Source organism: Liolophura sinensis, chromosome 1 (genome assembly GCF_032854445.1).
Source record: "Liolophura sinensis isolate JHLJ2023 chromosome 1, CUHK_Ljap_v2, whole genome shotgun sequence".
Lineage (NCBI taxonomy): Eukaryota > Metazoa > Mollusca > Polyplacophora > Chitonida > Chitonidae > Liolophura > Liolophura sinensis.
The window spans coordinates 21,010,954-21,028,357 of record NC_088295.1 but is presented as its reverse complement, the minus strand read 5'-3'; the positions used below and the strand labels follow the sequence as shown (position 1 = coordinate 21,028,357).

General features: G+C 41.2%; 1 protein-coding gene across 1 annotated transcript in view; it reads left to right on the top strand.

Annotated features, from left to right (window-relative positions):
- Window positions 1-10,844: 10,844 nt before the first annotated feature.
- Window positions 10,845-17,404, top strand: part of LOC135479196 (LIM domain-containing protein A-like) — a 30,374-nt gene continuing 23,814 nt past the window's right edge. The window contains exon 1 of the mRNA XM_064758985.1: window positions 10,845-11,139. Coding sequence (XP_064615055.1) covers window positions 10,975-11,139 — 165 coding nt within the window. The 5' untranslated portion in view covers window positions 10,845-10,974. The remainder of the gene's footprint in view (window positions 11,140-17,404) is intronic.

Here is a 17,404-nt window from a genome sequence, read left to right as displayed (position 1 = left end):
AACATTTACCCTAATGTTTTACTCACAAATCGGCCCACGTTCATGTGGACTCGGCCTTTAAATTTACATGTTTTTCCAGGCCTCTCGAGCGCTAATGCCTCGCCTATGGCTTTTTTTGACCACACTTGTGTTAAATGATTAATATCAGACACCTGCATATACAATCATGTGGTAGGACTTTTTCTATCCTATTTAATTTACGAGCATCATTTGCTCTGTGGCACCAATGTTGTAATATCTTGTTTCATAAATCTTACGCTTGATGTAGTGTGATATAAGAGACAGTTCGAGACTTGAGAAAAGTGGCAGCGATGGGCGATAATAGGGCTAAATGTAGAATACGTGAAATTTGCCTCTATGGACAGTTCGCCCATATGGATATTGCCCCCTACGGACTTCCCACTATAGATAATTTCCACCTATGGACATATTCCCCTAAGAATATCCCCCCCCACACCCGCTGTAAACATTCCCCCCTATAGAACATTCTGAGCTAGGAACATTTCCCTCTTCGACATTCCCCTCTATGAACATTCCCCCCTTATAGAACATTCCCCGCTTCGAACATTTCCCTCTTTGGACATTTTCTTATGATCACTTCCCCCGACAGACACTTCCCCGTGTAGACATTCCACTTATGGCCACTTCCCCATGTAGACATTTCAGTTACGGCTGCTTCTCCTACAACACATTCCACAACATGAAGATTCCCCTTTTATGGTACACCTTATAAAACATTTCCCGCTACGAACATTTCCCTCTTTGAATATTTTTCCCTATAAGCATTTCCCTCTTTGAACATTTCCCCCTATGGACATTTCCCCCTATAGGCATTTCCTATTGTAAACATTCCACTTATGGCCACTTCCCCATGTAGACATTCTACTTATGGCTACTTCCCCTATAACATATCCCACAACATGAACACTCCCCTTTCATGGTAGATGAATTGTGCTTTCACTTCATTTTCGCCAGCTCTTTTCCCACCTGCTATTTGCATTGCCAACGACACACCTGATAGAGAGGGACACATGAACAACTGGCGCGGTGGTTAGACCAGCGGATTTTCCAAACTTGTTGGCTAACTATTTACGTCTTTAAGTGTGAACCCTGATTGATTACCCTAAGTGTGAACTCTGACTGATTATCTTTAGTGTGAATTTACATAATAAAAGCTCATAGCTGTCACGCATATTATGTGGTTTTGCCAACCCGCCAAGCAGTTGTTGTACAAAAGTGCAACACATGGTGCATCGAGATAAATTACAATAAAAAATAGGCATAGAACCAAAAATATGTGTTTATTTCCCGTTCCTGGTAACATATATTAGCAGGTATTTTTCTATAAGGAAAATGTCCATATTTAGGGGGGGGATTAAATGCCGTGGAGGGGGGGGGGGGATTTCCGTAGAGGAAATGCCCATATATAACTGTCCATAAGATGAAATGCCCGGGCTTCTTAAATATACTCGTACGCCAAAACTAAATTGTACATTGTTTGTACATGCTTAAACACTTTGCCTCACATTAGTGAGTAACCTGTTCAGTGTATGTTTGTGATGGGTATAAATGTATCTCCAATACTAATTTCTTGAATTTTTTCCAAGCATTTTTTCTCATACGTGTTTACCGTGATATATCCCAAGCTGCTGAACTGTGTGAGCTGTAATTATCAACTATCACGTTCAGTGGCTTTCCATTCATGAGACCATATGCTCTGACACAGGAGTATTCCTTCTGCATGATGATGAGCCCTGCGGATTCCTTTCTTCAGTGCATGCCCACGTTTACTGTTAAGAATTTACAATGCGGAAATAGGGTCTGCACGGCATTCGTTACAATCTGGGACTAATACAACAGAAAAGACTGTTATGTTAATACCAGTTACAGCGAAATATTCTCCTTTGATTCACTATCACTGTTTTATGGGCAGAAGTAGGCATATTCTACTCAAGTAACTGTGTGGAGGCTATACATGTGTGCGGCACTATATCACTCAGCCGCCACAAGTGATTATATACGGCCGCGATATTGAGATCTGATCTTGTTTTTGCAGATGCTCGTGTTCTCTTCTTGCTTGGTCAAGTCGTATTAAAACAATCTCAATGAACTCTAATAACTCATCATCGGTATACTGCCACTGCCTGTGTCCCGTGTTTACATGCATTGCAACGACAAATTCAGTGCAGTCATGCATTCTATATAATACAAAAAACTTGGTCTGTAAAGAGAGCACTGACTTTGTGTTCATACACACGACTTCTCGATCTGTGCGGTGTCTTATATAATACTGCCTATGACAAGGTGGGGTGCCATGCCTGATGTCTTCGGCAAGGCGTTCCAAGCAGCACTGCAAACCAGTCGTGTTCTGGCCGGTCTGCCACACGAAGACATCAAGCCAACATACAGGAGGTACATTTTTTGCTAGTTTTTTTTTTATCTTCGGTCCTTGACCTCAATTCCGATCTTGACAGTTCGACATTGCAAGAGTGCCTGACTGGGATACAGATCCAGTGGTAGTAAAAGTTTTGCAATTCGGGCTGGAGGAAAGCGTGATCTTCCACACCGGAGAGGTACCTTAAGTGCCTTCCTTTTAATCTTCAGCACTGGCCATGGGTTTACTTTCGTAGTACAAAATAAGCTGTGTAGGTGTAAGTATAGGCTTACAGTTTATCCTCAACATTTCTAATGGCTGACCGTAGGACTGTAGGCCTATTACTATCGCCATAAGAAGACAGCCGTGCCTGTTGTATCCTAGCTCAAGTGACGAAGAGAGCATGCACTCGGCCTGGTGTTTATAATGAAAATTCGTGCGTTCATTTTACAGCCATTCCCACCATTCCGTGTTGTTTACGTTCGGAGTTAAGGGCGTTCGTTTCCAAGGACGAAATGACAAGGAGTGTAGCGCCGAGCTACTGTTTTTAGGCTGCATGACGTCAACTGCCGCCAACAAGCCAAGTGAACAACATGTTATTCAGTAAATAGGACTTTCATCGAGATACTAAAGTAAACACATCCTCTAAATAAAATGTTAGGAATTGTGTGTTGATTTCGTTTCGCAAGTGTTGGGTGCGGGTGGGTGGGTGAGGGTGGTGGGAGTGGATAGTACATCAGAATCATACTACTAAATGCATGGTTCGATAAGGTGGAGTAACCGTATAGACATGTGGTAAGGTCTGGCAGCAACCTGCTGATGGTCGTGGGTTTCCTCCCGGGTTCTGCCCGGTTTCCTCCCACCGTAATGCTGGCCGCCGTCGTATAAGTGAAATATTCTTGAGTACGGCGTAAAACACCAATCAAATAAATAAATAAATATAGACATGTGGTGGTTGATTGGAACAGACATGGTTGAATTCCGAATGGTGTTCAACAGTAGGTTTCGTGAGCGATATCAGTTTGCATACGAGGCTAGATTACAGAGACATTTCTGGTCACGACAAAGTGAGGAGAATCATACACGACATTGGCGAGATTACAGAAAGATTTCTGAACGCGACGAAGTGAGGAGAATCATACACGACATTGGCGAGATTACAGAAAGATTTCTGAACGCGACGAAGTGAGGAGAATCATACACGACATTGGCGAGATTACAGAAACATTTCTGACCGTGACGCAGTGAGAAGAATTACCTATAACGTGGGTGAGCTTACAGTAGCATATTTTGCAGAAGCAGGACTGAACTGCAGTTCTGACAGTGATAAAGGGTGTTTAGTACGAATCAAGTGAACAGAAATGTGTATTGGTAGATTGCTCAAAGCGTTTTGTATTTTAGTGACAAAACGAGATGATTAGGCTGTTTTATAATCACCAGAACGTAACAGGTCTGTGCATTTAGGGAACTGGTATATGCTAGAAATCCAAATATGGAAGCCCATGGCGGCCATCGCTGCACCGTGCCGTTTACTCTGTACTTGAACAGGACAAAGAGATGTTTCAGTTTACGATTGGGTTGGCACATCTCTCTTCTTTTGAAATATATTGGTCGATAATGCAACAATGATAAAGCGACATTTTACGTTAAAACCAGCCTTAAACTATCGCGAAACAACGCATGACGAGAGAGTGTAGACCTATTGTCCTCTGCCGGACACACAACTTGGATCATGTAATAAGTCATAACCTGGCATGGCGCAATTCTGACTATATCTTAATTGTGCAGTAACCCTCTCACAAGACAACCCTCGTGTGCTGTGAAATACTTCGGATTCTAGTAACTCTGACAAACTGTATACCTTTGTAAAGGTACACTCGTCAAGACTGAGGCCATACCTCCTGGCACATACATGTGCAGGTGCTATTTCTATAAAGCTTGATATTGACACAAACTAAAGTATCGGGAGACCTATATAACACCTGTATAGGTCTTCTGATACATCCATTGGTTTCTTGGTGATGTCAGTAGATTGTAGCTGTACGCTTAATTATGCAGCTAATCGTCCTGCGACATTTAAATGCAACCACAAGCACCAAACAATAAAGCATCTATTCCCATAAACCGTAAACCTTTATTAAAATGCCATCACACGTAACAAACATTTAGCGAAGTAGGCCTTCAGTAATAAAATTTCGTTGTCATTCGCAGTTGACTAACCAGAAAGCGATATATCCTAAGTTAAAACAATGCGTTGTTGTGTTTTTCAGTCACCACAGTAACATTTTAAATTAAAATGCCGCATGCACTGTGGCCAAGGCGCCAAAACGACATTTTAAACATGAAATATCGCCTTCCTATTAAAGATATGCACATGCGCAGAAAAACTTGTAAAGCGATCAACGTAGTTTGTACCCAGCGAAGCTTCTAAAAATCCTTGCTGCATGGTGGAACTTCCGGTAATGCGCAAATGTGTTACTGGACGGCCACATTTAAGAAATAAAATTCCGTGCGGCGTTGTTTTGTTGTAATGCAGCTCGACGGCGCAATGGGCTTCTAGATATAAACCATCGTCATCACGCTTATGCACGCTTTTCAAGTACGTAAGAACTTAAGTGCCCTGACAATTTTGTCGCTGCGCATACTTTGGCGTGATCTAAAAAGCAAGACTAATAACTGTATTTTACAGTTCCCGTGTCCATGCGGGTATTACCTTTTTAAGCAGAATGCGTTTAACAGCTCCCTTCGTACCGGATCACCCGGCGTGTTAGTGGACTGATAATATCAACTTCCATGAGTAAAAGCCGTAATTACCGCCGTGTGTTTTGCCTGGGCACCTTTACTGCAGTCCACATGTTGTTTACCATCCCTGCACTTACGTCAGCAGACCAGTAATCATATTGCTACATCAGTCTAGAACATGTATATGGCTAGTTAGATTTGCGTCATGCCAGAATGCGGATGTTAAATGAAATGAGAAGATCTCACACTGGTGGAATGTTGACAATGAATCTGTACGAATTCCAACAATTTCACAACACTATTTCGCAAAGGTTTAGGCAGGTCTCTCCATGCAATGAAACATCCTCCTAAGAACAATTCTGACTTACACTGACTTTATTCAATTTCACTGAATTTATTCAATTTGTAATGGCGAGAGAGATTCTCAATTTTGAATACAGCTAAAGCGCTGATGCGAACAGGGAAGCTTAAATGTTCACTAAGGCAGAAATTCAAAAGCCGCAGTACGAACAAGAACTGCCTGCAGTTTCGTAGCTTTCAAGCTGTGTACAAATGTGTTTCAGCTTTTGCTTCAGTACAGAGCAGTTTGCGACTCGACAATGTTTGTAACAGTCGCTCAGCTACGCGGCTATACTGATGTATTAAGATACATGCCCTTAGCATATAACTATCAAGTTACCCACTGAGTCTAGGGGCCTGTTTTACGAAGCAGTCGCAAATTGCTCCTGGCGCATTTTCAGTGACGACATACAGTGAACAGACACGTCAACATGGTTAAAGCGCTTGGCGTTGTGTTGCGACAGCTTTGTAAAACGACTGTTAGGTTAGATGAATGAGCTTAATTTCAATTTCTGAAAGAGGGCCTTGTCACCTAAACACTTCAAAAACTTGAGAAAAGTATTGATGACAGCTTAAACTGGTCCGTTCTCCAAGAAAAGCATATTTTGGGCTACAGTGCATTTGGCACCAATAACAAATTTCTGACTCCCATATAGTTTCAATTTAAAGGCCATTGAAATTACCTAATACATAATTAGTTTTTGCCTATATCTCAAATGCCACCAACACAGACAAAAAGCAAAAGCACATTCGGAATCACAGTTACATCAAAATTCAAACTGTTTCATGACGTCATAATTTCGACCAGTGGCGAGCTTCAGTGGATAATAATATCTTTTTCATACATTATGTAACTGGTATTGTTTTACATGCATATTAAATGTTAGAAGGATTCGTCCATTTGGCTGGTTAAGATTTATTTAATGGACTGGTCTTTCACGCCGTGCTATTTCACTTATATGACGGCGGCCAGCATTATAGTGGAAAAAAACCGGACAGAGCCCGGGGGAAACCCACGACAATCAGGTTGCTGGAAGACCGTCCCACGTACGACTAGATAGGAAGACAGGATGAGCTGGATTTGAACTCAGAGCGACCGCATTCGTGAGACGCTTGTGGGTTATTGTGCTAGGTTTGCAAGCCGACCAAGTGTCCTAAAAGAAAATCTCAAAAAGCTGCGATTTGCAGTTTTCAAAAAAAAGGGCAAAACTGAGCACTGTCTGAAAGGAATAATATTAATATTTCGAACAAGAACAATAGGCTTGCCGCTTTTAACATGGAATCCTAATAAAAACGTATATATATAGAGAGAACAAAATGAGTTCAGCTGAAGTAGTGGCAAAAACGTGATATAATAAGTATATATCCTAATCTTGTTGGAACTGCAGGTAAGTAAACAGGGATACATGTATTGCTAAGTAAAATCTGACTCTCAAACGGTAGGTATCACACCATGCAGTGAAATCGAGGTGATCCATCATTATAGTTGAGTAGCGAAAGCCATGCAGACATGCCTTTTCATCAAAGCGGTCAAGGTTGAAGGCAATGGGATTCCGCTTTATATTATAGGTTCGTGCTCAAAGTACAACTAGCCAAAGACAGTGCTTCGCTTAAGGTAGAATAATGACACTGGAAGAGTGAGTGTGGAATAATGAGGGCGGAATAATGAGGGTAGAATAATGAGGGCGGAATAATGAGGGTGGAATAAGGAGGAGAATCAAATCCCAGATGCGTCCAGGTCCCCGGGGGAGCGCGGTCGAGTGAGCCACGTGGCTCAGTGAGTATGCAGGTTGCGTGATTCTCAACCACGAGACACACGAGACACACGAGGTAGGGGTTCAGTCCCCGGCTTAGAATGAGCGAATGAATGAATGAATGGTTATGCTTTATCGCCCCTTCGGCAATATTGCAGCCATATCATGGCGTTTCCCGCCTTGGGCAATGAATTCGTAAATGATCCCATGCACACCTACTGGCTGTGTTCGTAGGTGAACGCCAATTGTCTTAACCAATAAAGAGTTCAAATATCCATGCATTTGGACGTCACACGTGGAGAAGTTCAGTGGCCTACACATCCCGTTGTGCTTTCCACCGCCAGTAAAACTGACTACCATCGTATATTGGTTCAGCGTTAATCAAACATTAAGCAGATCACGTAAATCCCTGTATGTGGTTCCTCTATAACCTCCCAATTATTTAAAGCAGATCAGTTATGTGATATTTATATTAAAATATGTCATGCTTTGAATTAATCCGTCACAGATGCCATGTTAGTTTAATGGGCTTAGAATTGTTTCCTCTACCTGGTAGTTCTCAATATCATACGACATGGGCTGTAAATAGCGGACGGGATGATGTCGATCACATGATGCACTGGGTACAGCCTGATACAAACAATCGAGCCCAGTTGTGGCGTCGTTGAACATTTTATCTCCATAAGAAGATTCCGGTTTCCTCTTATAAGTCGGTATAAGCACTGGGCAAGCGGAGGCGTTCCTTCCCCGGGAAGAATCCCTCCAATCGCTTCTAATGCACACTGCCTTGGGCCAGGGGCAACCTTTTACATTAGACGTAATTTGGTTGTGAGATTCAAAGACTTCGTTTTCTAAGGACAGACAGAAGGGTTTTTTTCACGCACGTCGTCATTGCAGCCTTGGAACACTAAGTGAATTCGCGTCAAGGTAGACTAGTGAAAAAATGACGAAACAACAAAAAAAAAACAGAAATCCTCAAAGTGCAGCTGGCTGATACAGAGGGAGCTTAATATGAATCGAGCGGACTAAATTTGAAGAAAAAAAGAGAGATATATATCCAGTATATAACTGTTTACATGGTAGAACGCATCGTTTTCTTCTTTGAAGTTGCAGTGCATGTGTACTTCATATATATATTTTATGACTACACCGATAATTGTGACGTAATAATGGAACGACCGAATCAATTAACAGCTTTGGACCTACTTGATACAGGCGGGAAGGTCTTTTAGGAGTTCCCCATTGCTTAAACCCTATTAGCCTTTTCTGTACAAAACTTCACTAACAGTATTACCGTCATCAGGCATTACACTTTACACTGAATATAGAACAAAGTCTAGTGGTGGAAATTGTACGATACTAATCACGGTTTCGAACAAAGGGCTTATGCAAGTGTCAGGCGCCTAATCGCCAGCAATAAATGTCCACTGTCTAAAACATTCAATAGCTGACCGGTAGACTTCACGGTGAACGTGCATTACCTCTCAGTGATGATCAGAAACGACTCAGTTCTCTGAGCCCAGCATTTCAAAACGGCCCAGTGGTCAAGACGTTTGACATGTCTTGTTACCGATTGGGTGTCCGACACGGACGTCGCTGGTATGAAACACCGTATAGTCTGAGCGAACTTTCTGCACTACAATGTGTGCTGTGTATCCTGAGTTTGCAGTCTGATAGGTTCAGCCATGTTGTGAAGTTACGGACTACCGTTCTGTTAGCTTTGTCCTAATTTTGTTGGAGGCTCGCTACTCCAATGATCTAGACCTCAATGGCTGACATGTATAGCTGGTTATTAGATTCCTGATGGTGAAGTTGCTGGTTCGGAACTCGTAGTAGTTTCAGCCAATTTTCAGTACTAGAATTGCCGTCGAATATCCAGAAAGTACAATTCCTGCTGCCTTAAATAACAACAAAACTGCCGCCTCGAAATAACTGAAATCATCACCTACCAGTATTGGAGTGAGTGAGTGCTTGGGGGTTAACGTCCTACTTAACAATTTTTCAGTCACATGACGACGAATGAATCCTTAGAGTGCATGTAATGTACCTCCTTGTTGCAGGACGGATTTCGACCTCTCTTTTTATCTAGTGCTGCTTCACTGAGACGCCTTACCGAAGGCAAGTAAGCTGCCCCGCCAGAACCATTATACTGATATTGGTCAACCGGTCGCTGCACTATTTCCTTTTTGCTGAACGCCAAGCGAGGAAGCTACAACTTCCTCTTTTAAAGTCTTAGGTGTCACCCGACCCAGGATTGACCATGGATCTACCGTTCCCGAAGTGGACGCTCTACCAACCGTGCTATCGGGGCCGTTTACCGGTATTGGAAGACAAGTCTCTATCAGTTGTGTCGGAACTAGGGGTTGGGGGCAGTTGAACAGGGCACCTCGTCTTTTCAAGAGGTGGGGGCCCAAATATGCATGCCTCATATTTGTCGTTGCCCCATGCAATGTTACACTTGGACTACATCTCACGCCTCGGGGCATGAAAACTCGTCTGTATACAACAATGTAGGATCGCGGAGCTTAGGGGCCCAGGCGACCCCTGGACTCTCGTCTCTCGCTTTTACGGTTCTTTACACTTTAAACCCTGTGTCTCGATGCCATAACTTTGAATGTCCGTTCAAGAATAGGTGTATATTATGGCAATCTGTAAGGACGCGAGAGCCTCCCACGTCTATTATGCAGGGTAACATTTTTTAACTCTTTTCATTTTCAGCCTGTCACTTTTACGGCTCTACGAACCCTTCAGGCCCCATTTCTCGATGCACCAAAATGATCTCAATCTAGAGTACGGCAGTCTAGTTCCGGGGCCAAGTTGGCCTCTAGACCCTCGCCTAATGTGCTGTGATAGTTGAGCACCCGCTGTTCTTCCGATGCCACAGGTCTAAGTAATGTAAGGCTATAGGAGCACTACCGGTACTCTTAAAAGATACATGAAAGGGTTGATCCTCATTCCTTAGTATGTAGTTTAGGTTGTGCTAAAAAGCTTCTCAGTCTTCTTCTCGGGGTGTGAAAATGAATTTCATCTACATCAATTTAAAGGCCTCAGTGGTCAACGGGAAATTAAATAGCCTGTAGTATTGACGTCAGCGGTGATATAGGCCTAAATAATAGCTGTCCAAATGGGGAATGCTACCCTTGTCCCGCGTTGCCAGTAAGCTCATCGATGATGTCATTTCCGACTACTGACGAGAATATAAAATATGCCTATAAACATTTGGAGTTCTTTTAGTTTCCCTTTAAACCGTAATGTTCGTTTTGGAGATCATGGTCATGTACCCTTTAAGCAAAGTGTTCTTGCGGAAATCTGATTCAAGGGAGGTAACTTATAAAATGAAAGTGACAACCTACATCGACAAAAGTTACCTCCCTTGTCAATTCCGGGTTCAGTCCATCTATGGTTTTCAAAAGGTAGGCATATCAGGGAATTTTTGTTCCAGTTAATATATATTCGATATCTTTGTAATCTTCTTTTCATACCTTAAGTAAACCACATTCAAACATTTATTTTTCTTTCGAACTTTTACACGTACATTAGCTTAAAGAAATGTTTTACGTCGTGTGAAAACAATCTGATCAACCCCGGTAATAGACTAGACTGTTCCAAATTTCACCCGGCGTGTGCTTGAGAAATTGACAACTGCTTTAAGGAGGAAACAAGATAAGGTGACAGGGAGGAGAGTGTCAACCTGAGCAGAAGTAAGCCATTTTACCTGGTCTGTTGTTCCAGAACTTCACGTGCCTGGAAATCGCGTACGGCGGGATGAGATCGGTATTTGTTGCGATATTCCTCTTTGCTGTGGTAACAGTGGCTACCGCAGGGAGGGAAAAACGAAAAAGTTTTGGTGCGGAGAAAGTGAAACATGGCGACCACCAGCATCCCCACAAGCGATTTCGCAAACAAGATCTTAACGGTCACAAACCAGTGGTAAGTTCTCACGTGTAAACAAAGTGTGGATTTGAAGCAGCTCATTTCTCATACGAGACGCAGTGTCTAAGTTGGTTCTACGACGCTTTGTTATCTTTACCACTTTATCATTGCTTATAATTACTACATTGATAGCTAGACGAATCTAGGCTCCAAAACAGGGAGGTGTAAATTAAGCTGGGGTTCCTGTTTATATTGGCCTAAGGGTGACAGAGGGTGTGATGTCAGTTCCTTGAAGAATTTGCTTTCACAATGAGGCTGCCTAAAAAAAGTAGGGTAGATCGGTTAGGATTTTTTTTTCTGTTTTAAAGAAATTAATTCAAACTTAGGAGTAGGGCCCAAAAGGGCCTCAGGGGACTGTTTCTCAAAGGGGTTGTAACATTACGCCAACCTAATCACCATGACCTCACATACTGAAGGCATACACCGCTTTGGTATAATGTTACTACCCTTTGAGAAACAGCCCCCAGAATTTTATGTGCCTTCATACATTGGGACATTGGCCCCTTTCAGGGCCTAAGAGATAAGATTTCTCACGAGTGCCGCGTGGAGGCGCTCACACATATACCAGAAGTTGGGGTTAAAACCCTGGCGGTGCATAGCCTTCGCACATGAGCATTGGGCGAAGGAAGTGTTTTTCCAACCCAAACTTCCAGTGTATGCACGAGCACACCTATGCAAAGCTCTGGAGAACTCGTATCTCTCATATGCCCCATAGCCAGACTAAATTTGAGATAGGCCTTCTGACCTCTGCATCATTCCCTAACCATATGAAAATTGATCTTTTTATGCATATATAGGAATTACTGATGTACGGTCATTTACTTAAGATTCACATTTTTAGTTCAAAGTTAATACTATCATAAACAATGTGGTTTAGTCTTTGGCCCTTAAGGGTATCACTACTGGTACTATGTTTACCAGTCTTTCTGGGTATGCAATGAACAGAAGTTTAAGTCCAAAAACAAATTCATACTCTTCTGGAGTATTAGAATGAGTTAATCAGTTATCAGTGCCATTCCTCCAGAAATTGTCATTATTGGTAGGGGTGGGAAGATAAGGAGTCATCATGGGTACACTTATGTTTACATAGAAATTTGAAAGAGAAAAAAAAAGTAGAAATTTGAAAAAAAAAAGTAGAGAGTAGTAAAAATATGTTTTTATTCTATTTATATTTATAGATTTGTTTCTCCGTTGAAAGATTTGAATGCTGGCATGACTTCTGATCAGATTTCCACACTTTATGTATGTGTGAGCAGATAACACTGTTGTGGTGCGCACATAGAACCAGCCATCAGACTGTCTGCCTACAACATCTACTAACCCAAATAAAAATGTTGTAAGACAACTTTGTTTGGCTACATACTGTTCCCAAACAAGAACATTCCTACTGTGAAGTTTTCGACTTTCAGGCTGCATTTATCTGCCAAACAGGCCCTTATGGATAATTTGTCTGACCGGTTTAATCAATCGTAACCATACATGTACATGTGTATGTCGAGGAGACAAATATTGATAAACATGTAAAGGTTGTTTTGGGTGTGACTTTATTGTGAAATTTAATTTCCATAAGAAGCACTGTGTGTGTTTTAATGTCAGTAAGGAAGCTAAAGTGAAAAGTAAGCCCATATATGTTGGTCAGATACAAAGTGAGGAGCTTATCGTAAGTGTTTTCACTTATACTGAGCATAAGACACTTGTCACTCCATGGTTTGGCATATAAGCATATGTGTCACGGTAAATACAAACTTTATCTAGTTTGCAGACGCTCCTTCTCCTGTTTAAAGGAGACTTACACAATGTGAATTAAGATCTTTAGTAAGGTGAAACTACATGTATAGCAGAATTAAAAATTCTTAACATGCTTCTTGTGGCTACACAACTCACTTCAAGCCCTCAGCTCCCAACAGCAGTAAAATGCATGTGAGATTATTTTCAAATCACTAGTACTGGGGACTACAAGTTTACCCCTTGTATGGCTGTTTATGTACTAAACACTAAACAGTTTTCCAGACTATTTTCGTAACAGTATATTGTATTGAAGTGAAACATGGTACTGGCATATGGTTTCACCACAACAAATTACAGATCATGTATCATGTCATTTCCTTCATTTTTGACAAATCATGATCAGTTTTTTGTCCTGTTTTTGTATTTGAATGTTTTCCAGATATCTTTTTTAAAGTTTTTGGTTATATTGAATTGAGGACTGAGCAGTAGCAGATCAGGTTCAAGTTTTGAGCCATTGTGACAAAATTATGGAGGTTTTTTTCTGTGCTGGGCTGGTTTAAACTGCTAGGAGACTTGTGCATTGTTATTTTGTTCTGTGGTGGACTGTTTTAAACTGATGGGAGAGATGTGCATTGTTATTTTGTTCTGTGGTGGACTGGTTTAAACTGATGGGAGACATGTGCATTGTTATTTTGTTCTGTGGTGGACTGGTTTAAACTAATGGGAGAGATGTGCATTCTTATTTTGTTCTGTGGTGGACTGGTTTAAACTGATGGGAGAGAGTGTGCACTGTTATTTTGTTCTGTGGTGGACTGGTTTAAACTGATGGGAGAGATGTGCATTGTTATTTTGTTCTGTGGTGGACTGGTTTAAACTGATGGGAGAGATGTGCATTGTTATTTTGTTCTGTGGTGGACTGGTTTAAACTGCTAGGAGACATGTGCATTGCTATTTTGTTCTGTGGTGGACTGGTTTAAACTGCCAGGAGACATGTGCATTGTTATTTTGTCTGTGGTGGACTGGTTTAAACTGATGGAGAGATGGACATGTGCTTTGTTATTTTGTTCTGTGGTGGACTGGTTTAAACAGATTGGAGGACATGTGCATTGTTAATTGCATTGTAGAAAGCTTTTTTGTTCTTCAAAACTGCGAATGTTAGCTCATGTTTAAGTACATGTATTAGATGAAGCAGGTCTATGGTACCTTCGTGTTTGAATATACAGTACTAAGCAAACTGAATAGACTGAATGTCTCTATCAAATATACCTAGTTGAATATACGTGTACATATGGATCGGGCATGTGAAATAAGATGTCGAGTCTCACTAAGTCCAGCAGGTATTCATGATCTGTCGTTGTCGGTCTAACCACGCTTCATTTCCTTGTTTTGTGTCCTGCTCTTGTGTTAGGTGTACAGGTCAGGTAGTGTAAATACCTGTGGGGTGGCTGTAGCTTGAGGTCGTCAGAACACATTTCTGTCCATTACATGGGTAGTAGGGGGGCCCAGAGACTGTAGATGGCTCACCCTCTGACCTCTGTCAACATCTCTGGTGGCCGGAACTAGAGTGGCCCTCTCATGACAGTGCATGAGGGAAAGGAGGTAGACAGGGATTATATATGGCCATACTTGGTTGCCTGGAGAGTGCTGTTGTGCAGTTAAAGGAGTTGCACAAAAATAGTGGTACCCATAAAATGAATGTAGGACTTCCCCGCTTCCTGAACATTTTCCCCTATGGATATTTTCCCCTCCCTATATATCTACATGTGTATATATGATCAGTAGGAAGTATAAATATGATCTTTTAATTTAGGTGTCTTGTAATGAATAGCCCAGGGGTCAAAATAAGCAGTTTTTTTTACATATTCACAAAATTCAGGTATTTGTCTTCATATGGTGAAGATTTTAAGGCCTCTTTAGCCTGTCAGCGGTCAAGACAGTCGTGTTTTTATTTTTAATATTCACAAAGTTCAGGTAGTTGTCTTCATATGGTGAAGATAAGTTGATAATTAAAGTGGAACTTCCCACAATAATGCAGTAACAAAACAGTATTGTGATAAAAGCTTATGAATAGATCTGTGTTCTCTAGAATTTGGAGTAAGCTGTGTTAAGTCATTAATCTTTACACTTAGGCTAATCAGTTCTCTGTCAAGGGATTAACCCAAAAGAAAGGTACACGGGCTAGTCATTTTATTTCCATTGCCGGTTTACCCTTCAGAGACAATAATCTCCTGTCTGTTGTTTCAAATAATAAAACATCTATTTATGATGAATAAGCTTTCCGTTTATTTTGGCCTATGTTATACCAACTGGTTGTCTTACAGAGTGTAGGTTTAATTTAATAAATGTGTGTGACGTTGTCCATAAATGTGTGTGATGTCCATAAATGTGTGTGATGTTGACAATAAATGTGTATGATGTTCATAAATGTGTGTGATGTTGTCCATGAATGTGTGTGATGTTGTCCATAAATGATCATTATACATGTTATATGAAAGCTGCTGGCATGGCTTGTATGGTAGATTAGGTGAGAAGACTACCAAACCTGGAATGGGAAAAACCTGTATGTGTAAGAGCATTTAGAACTCGGTGAGGAGAGTTTATGAAAGGATAGAAAAGAGCTGTGTGTTGCAACACAGGGTGATGTAGGGGGTGTTACATCGGGGGTAATCAGAACTGTAATGTCAACACACTCGGATACTCCGACTTGTTTTTCTGTTTGAGTTAGGGGATTACTTCCCCATCTGAAGACCGTGTAACGTCATTGATCAGGAGGGGAAATTCGGGCTCACAATACAACCTGCTTCCTGGCTGCCACATCTTAGACAAACATAAACAACAGCTTACATTCCAAACAGCCTGGTGCAGGCAACTCCATTGTGAACCTTTGGTTTACTATTCCCCTGAAAGCTGTATTCAGTGTAATGTCTTATTTAAAGATGAGCACATTTCAGGACAAACATGATCTGTTGATGCACGTGTCATTTGGCGTGATGGTTTAGGAAATGCATACAAGGAACAAACTGTCCTTGGCTTTCTGCACTGTATCCATATCCACTGAACATCAGTAGTACATGTACAGTACTGATGTGTGATCACATTCATAAATTGATGTGTGAAAATGCGTAGTAAGAGAATTTCATTTTGAGGATGTCTGTATGAGTCTATACAGGTAATTTTGAGACACATAAACTGCGGCATATGCTGGTGTCTTGCTGTTTTTGGGGATAAGGAGTTAAGTTGTATTGGCCTGATAATGAGCAGGATGAGCATCTAGGCACATGTGATTGTGGTGAGGTTGTGGGATAACCCAGTTGGTTCCCAGGCCAGTCTGTGTCAGGAGATATGTGCACTCAGCAACACCTGAGTACCCCAGTCAGCCTTGTTCACATGTGCACCAGTTTACTGGAATACCATCATATTACATGTACCTTCACTATTTAGGAGTCCTAAAAACACTATTAAAATGTCTGACCTGTTATGTCAGAAAATTTCCTCTCGTTTCTGCTTTTTTCTAGTTTTGTTTGCAAAAGGTATTATATCATTGATTATGAATGATGTAAAGAGTTATCTGAATTGTTCTCCAAAGTATATTTCACACACTTTCCTGCCACCATAATGCTGGCTGCCATTGTATAAGTGAAGTAGTCTTGAGTACAATGTAAAACACTGATTACATAAATTAAAAAAAAAAAAGTAGTGGGGCCGAACATTTGTATAATTTTTGTTGCGTCCGCATGATGAGTACAGTTTTAGTTTTGTCTGATGTTGTGGTTCAGTCGTTTTTGTAATATTTTCTTTAACAGTTAAACTAGTTCACCTTGATTTGTAGCCAAAAAAGCCCGTCTCATTGTTTCCTGTAGAGAGAAATGAATAGACACTTCTCTCTCTGGCTGTGTTGAATTGTTCCACAAAACTTTTGTAGCTGATAAAATTGATTTTGCAGTTTGCTTCTATGAAGTGTAATTAGTTTTGTGTTAAATGGTTAGATTAAACCAAGAAATAGTCCAAGGGAAGTCTTGTTTTCCAGATGACTTACTCTCCCCCAGAGAAATTAAATTTGCACTGTCAGTTTGTAATTTACTATTATCACAAAGGGATCTGTCTATGACATACACTTCCAATGAACCTGAACACCTTCATGTACATGCAGATATTTCTCAGTATTGAGTTTGTAAGGCTTCCCTTTCATCTGGGCGTGAACCTCGCGTGTGCCTAGTTGCTGGAGACGATCATCTGGTCTAAACTACCAGCACCAGTATGAGAACAAAACCTGTCATACCTACACGTATGACTCATCTCTCTCTTTGTCAAGTTGTGCCAAAAGCTTCACTGGTGCATTGCTCTGAAGGTGAAAGTGCAGTTTAAATTGTTTTTCAGGTGTTTTTTGTTTCTTCGAAGATTTTAAAATCTTTTCATATTTACAAAGATTTTTGTATGCCAGAGAACATTTTTTGTAGAGAGGTCGGGCAACTAAGCAGGGAAGAGAGGTGGGGTGTCCTGAAATAGCTCAGTATATACATGACCCAGCCTGGAT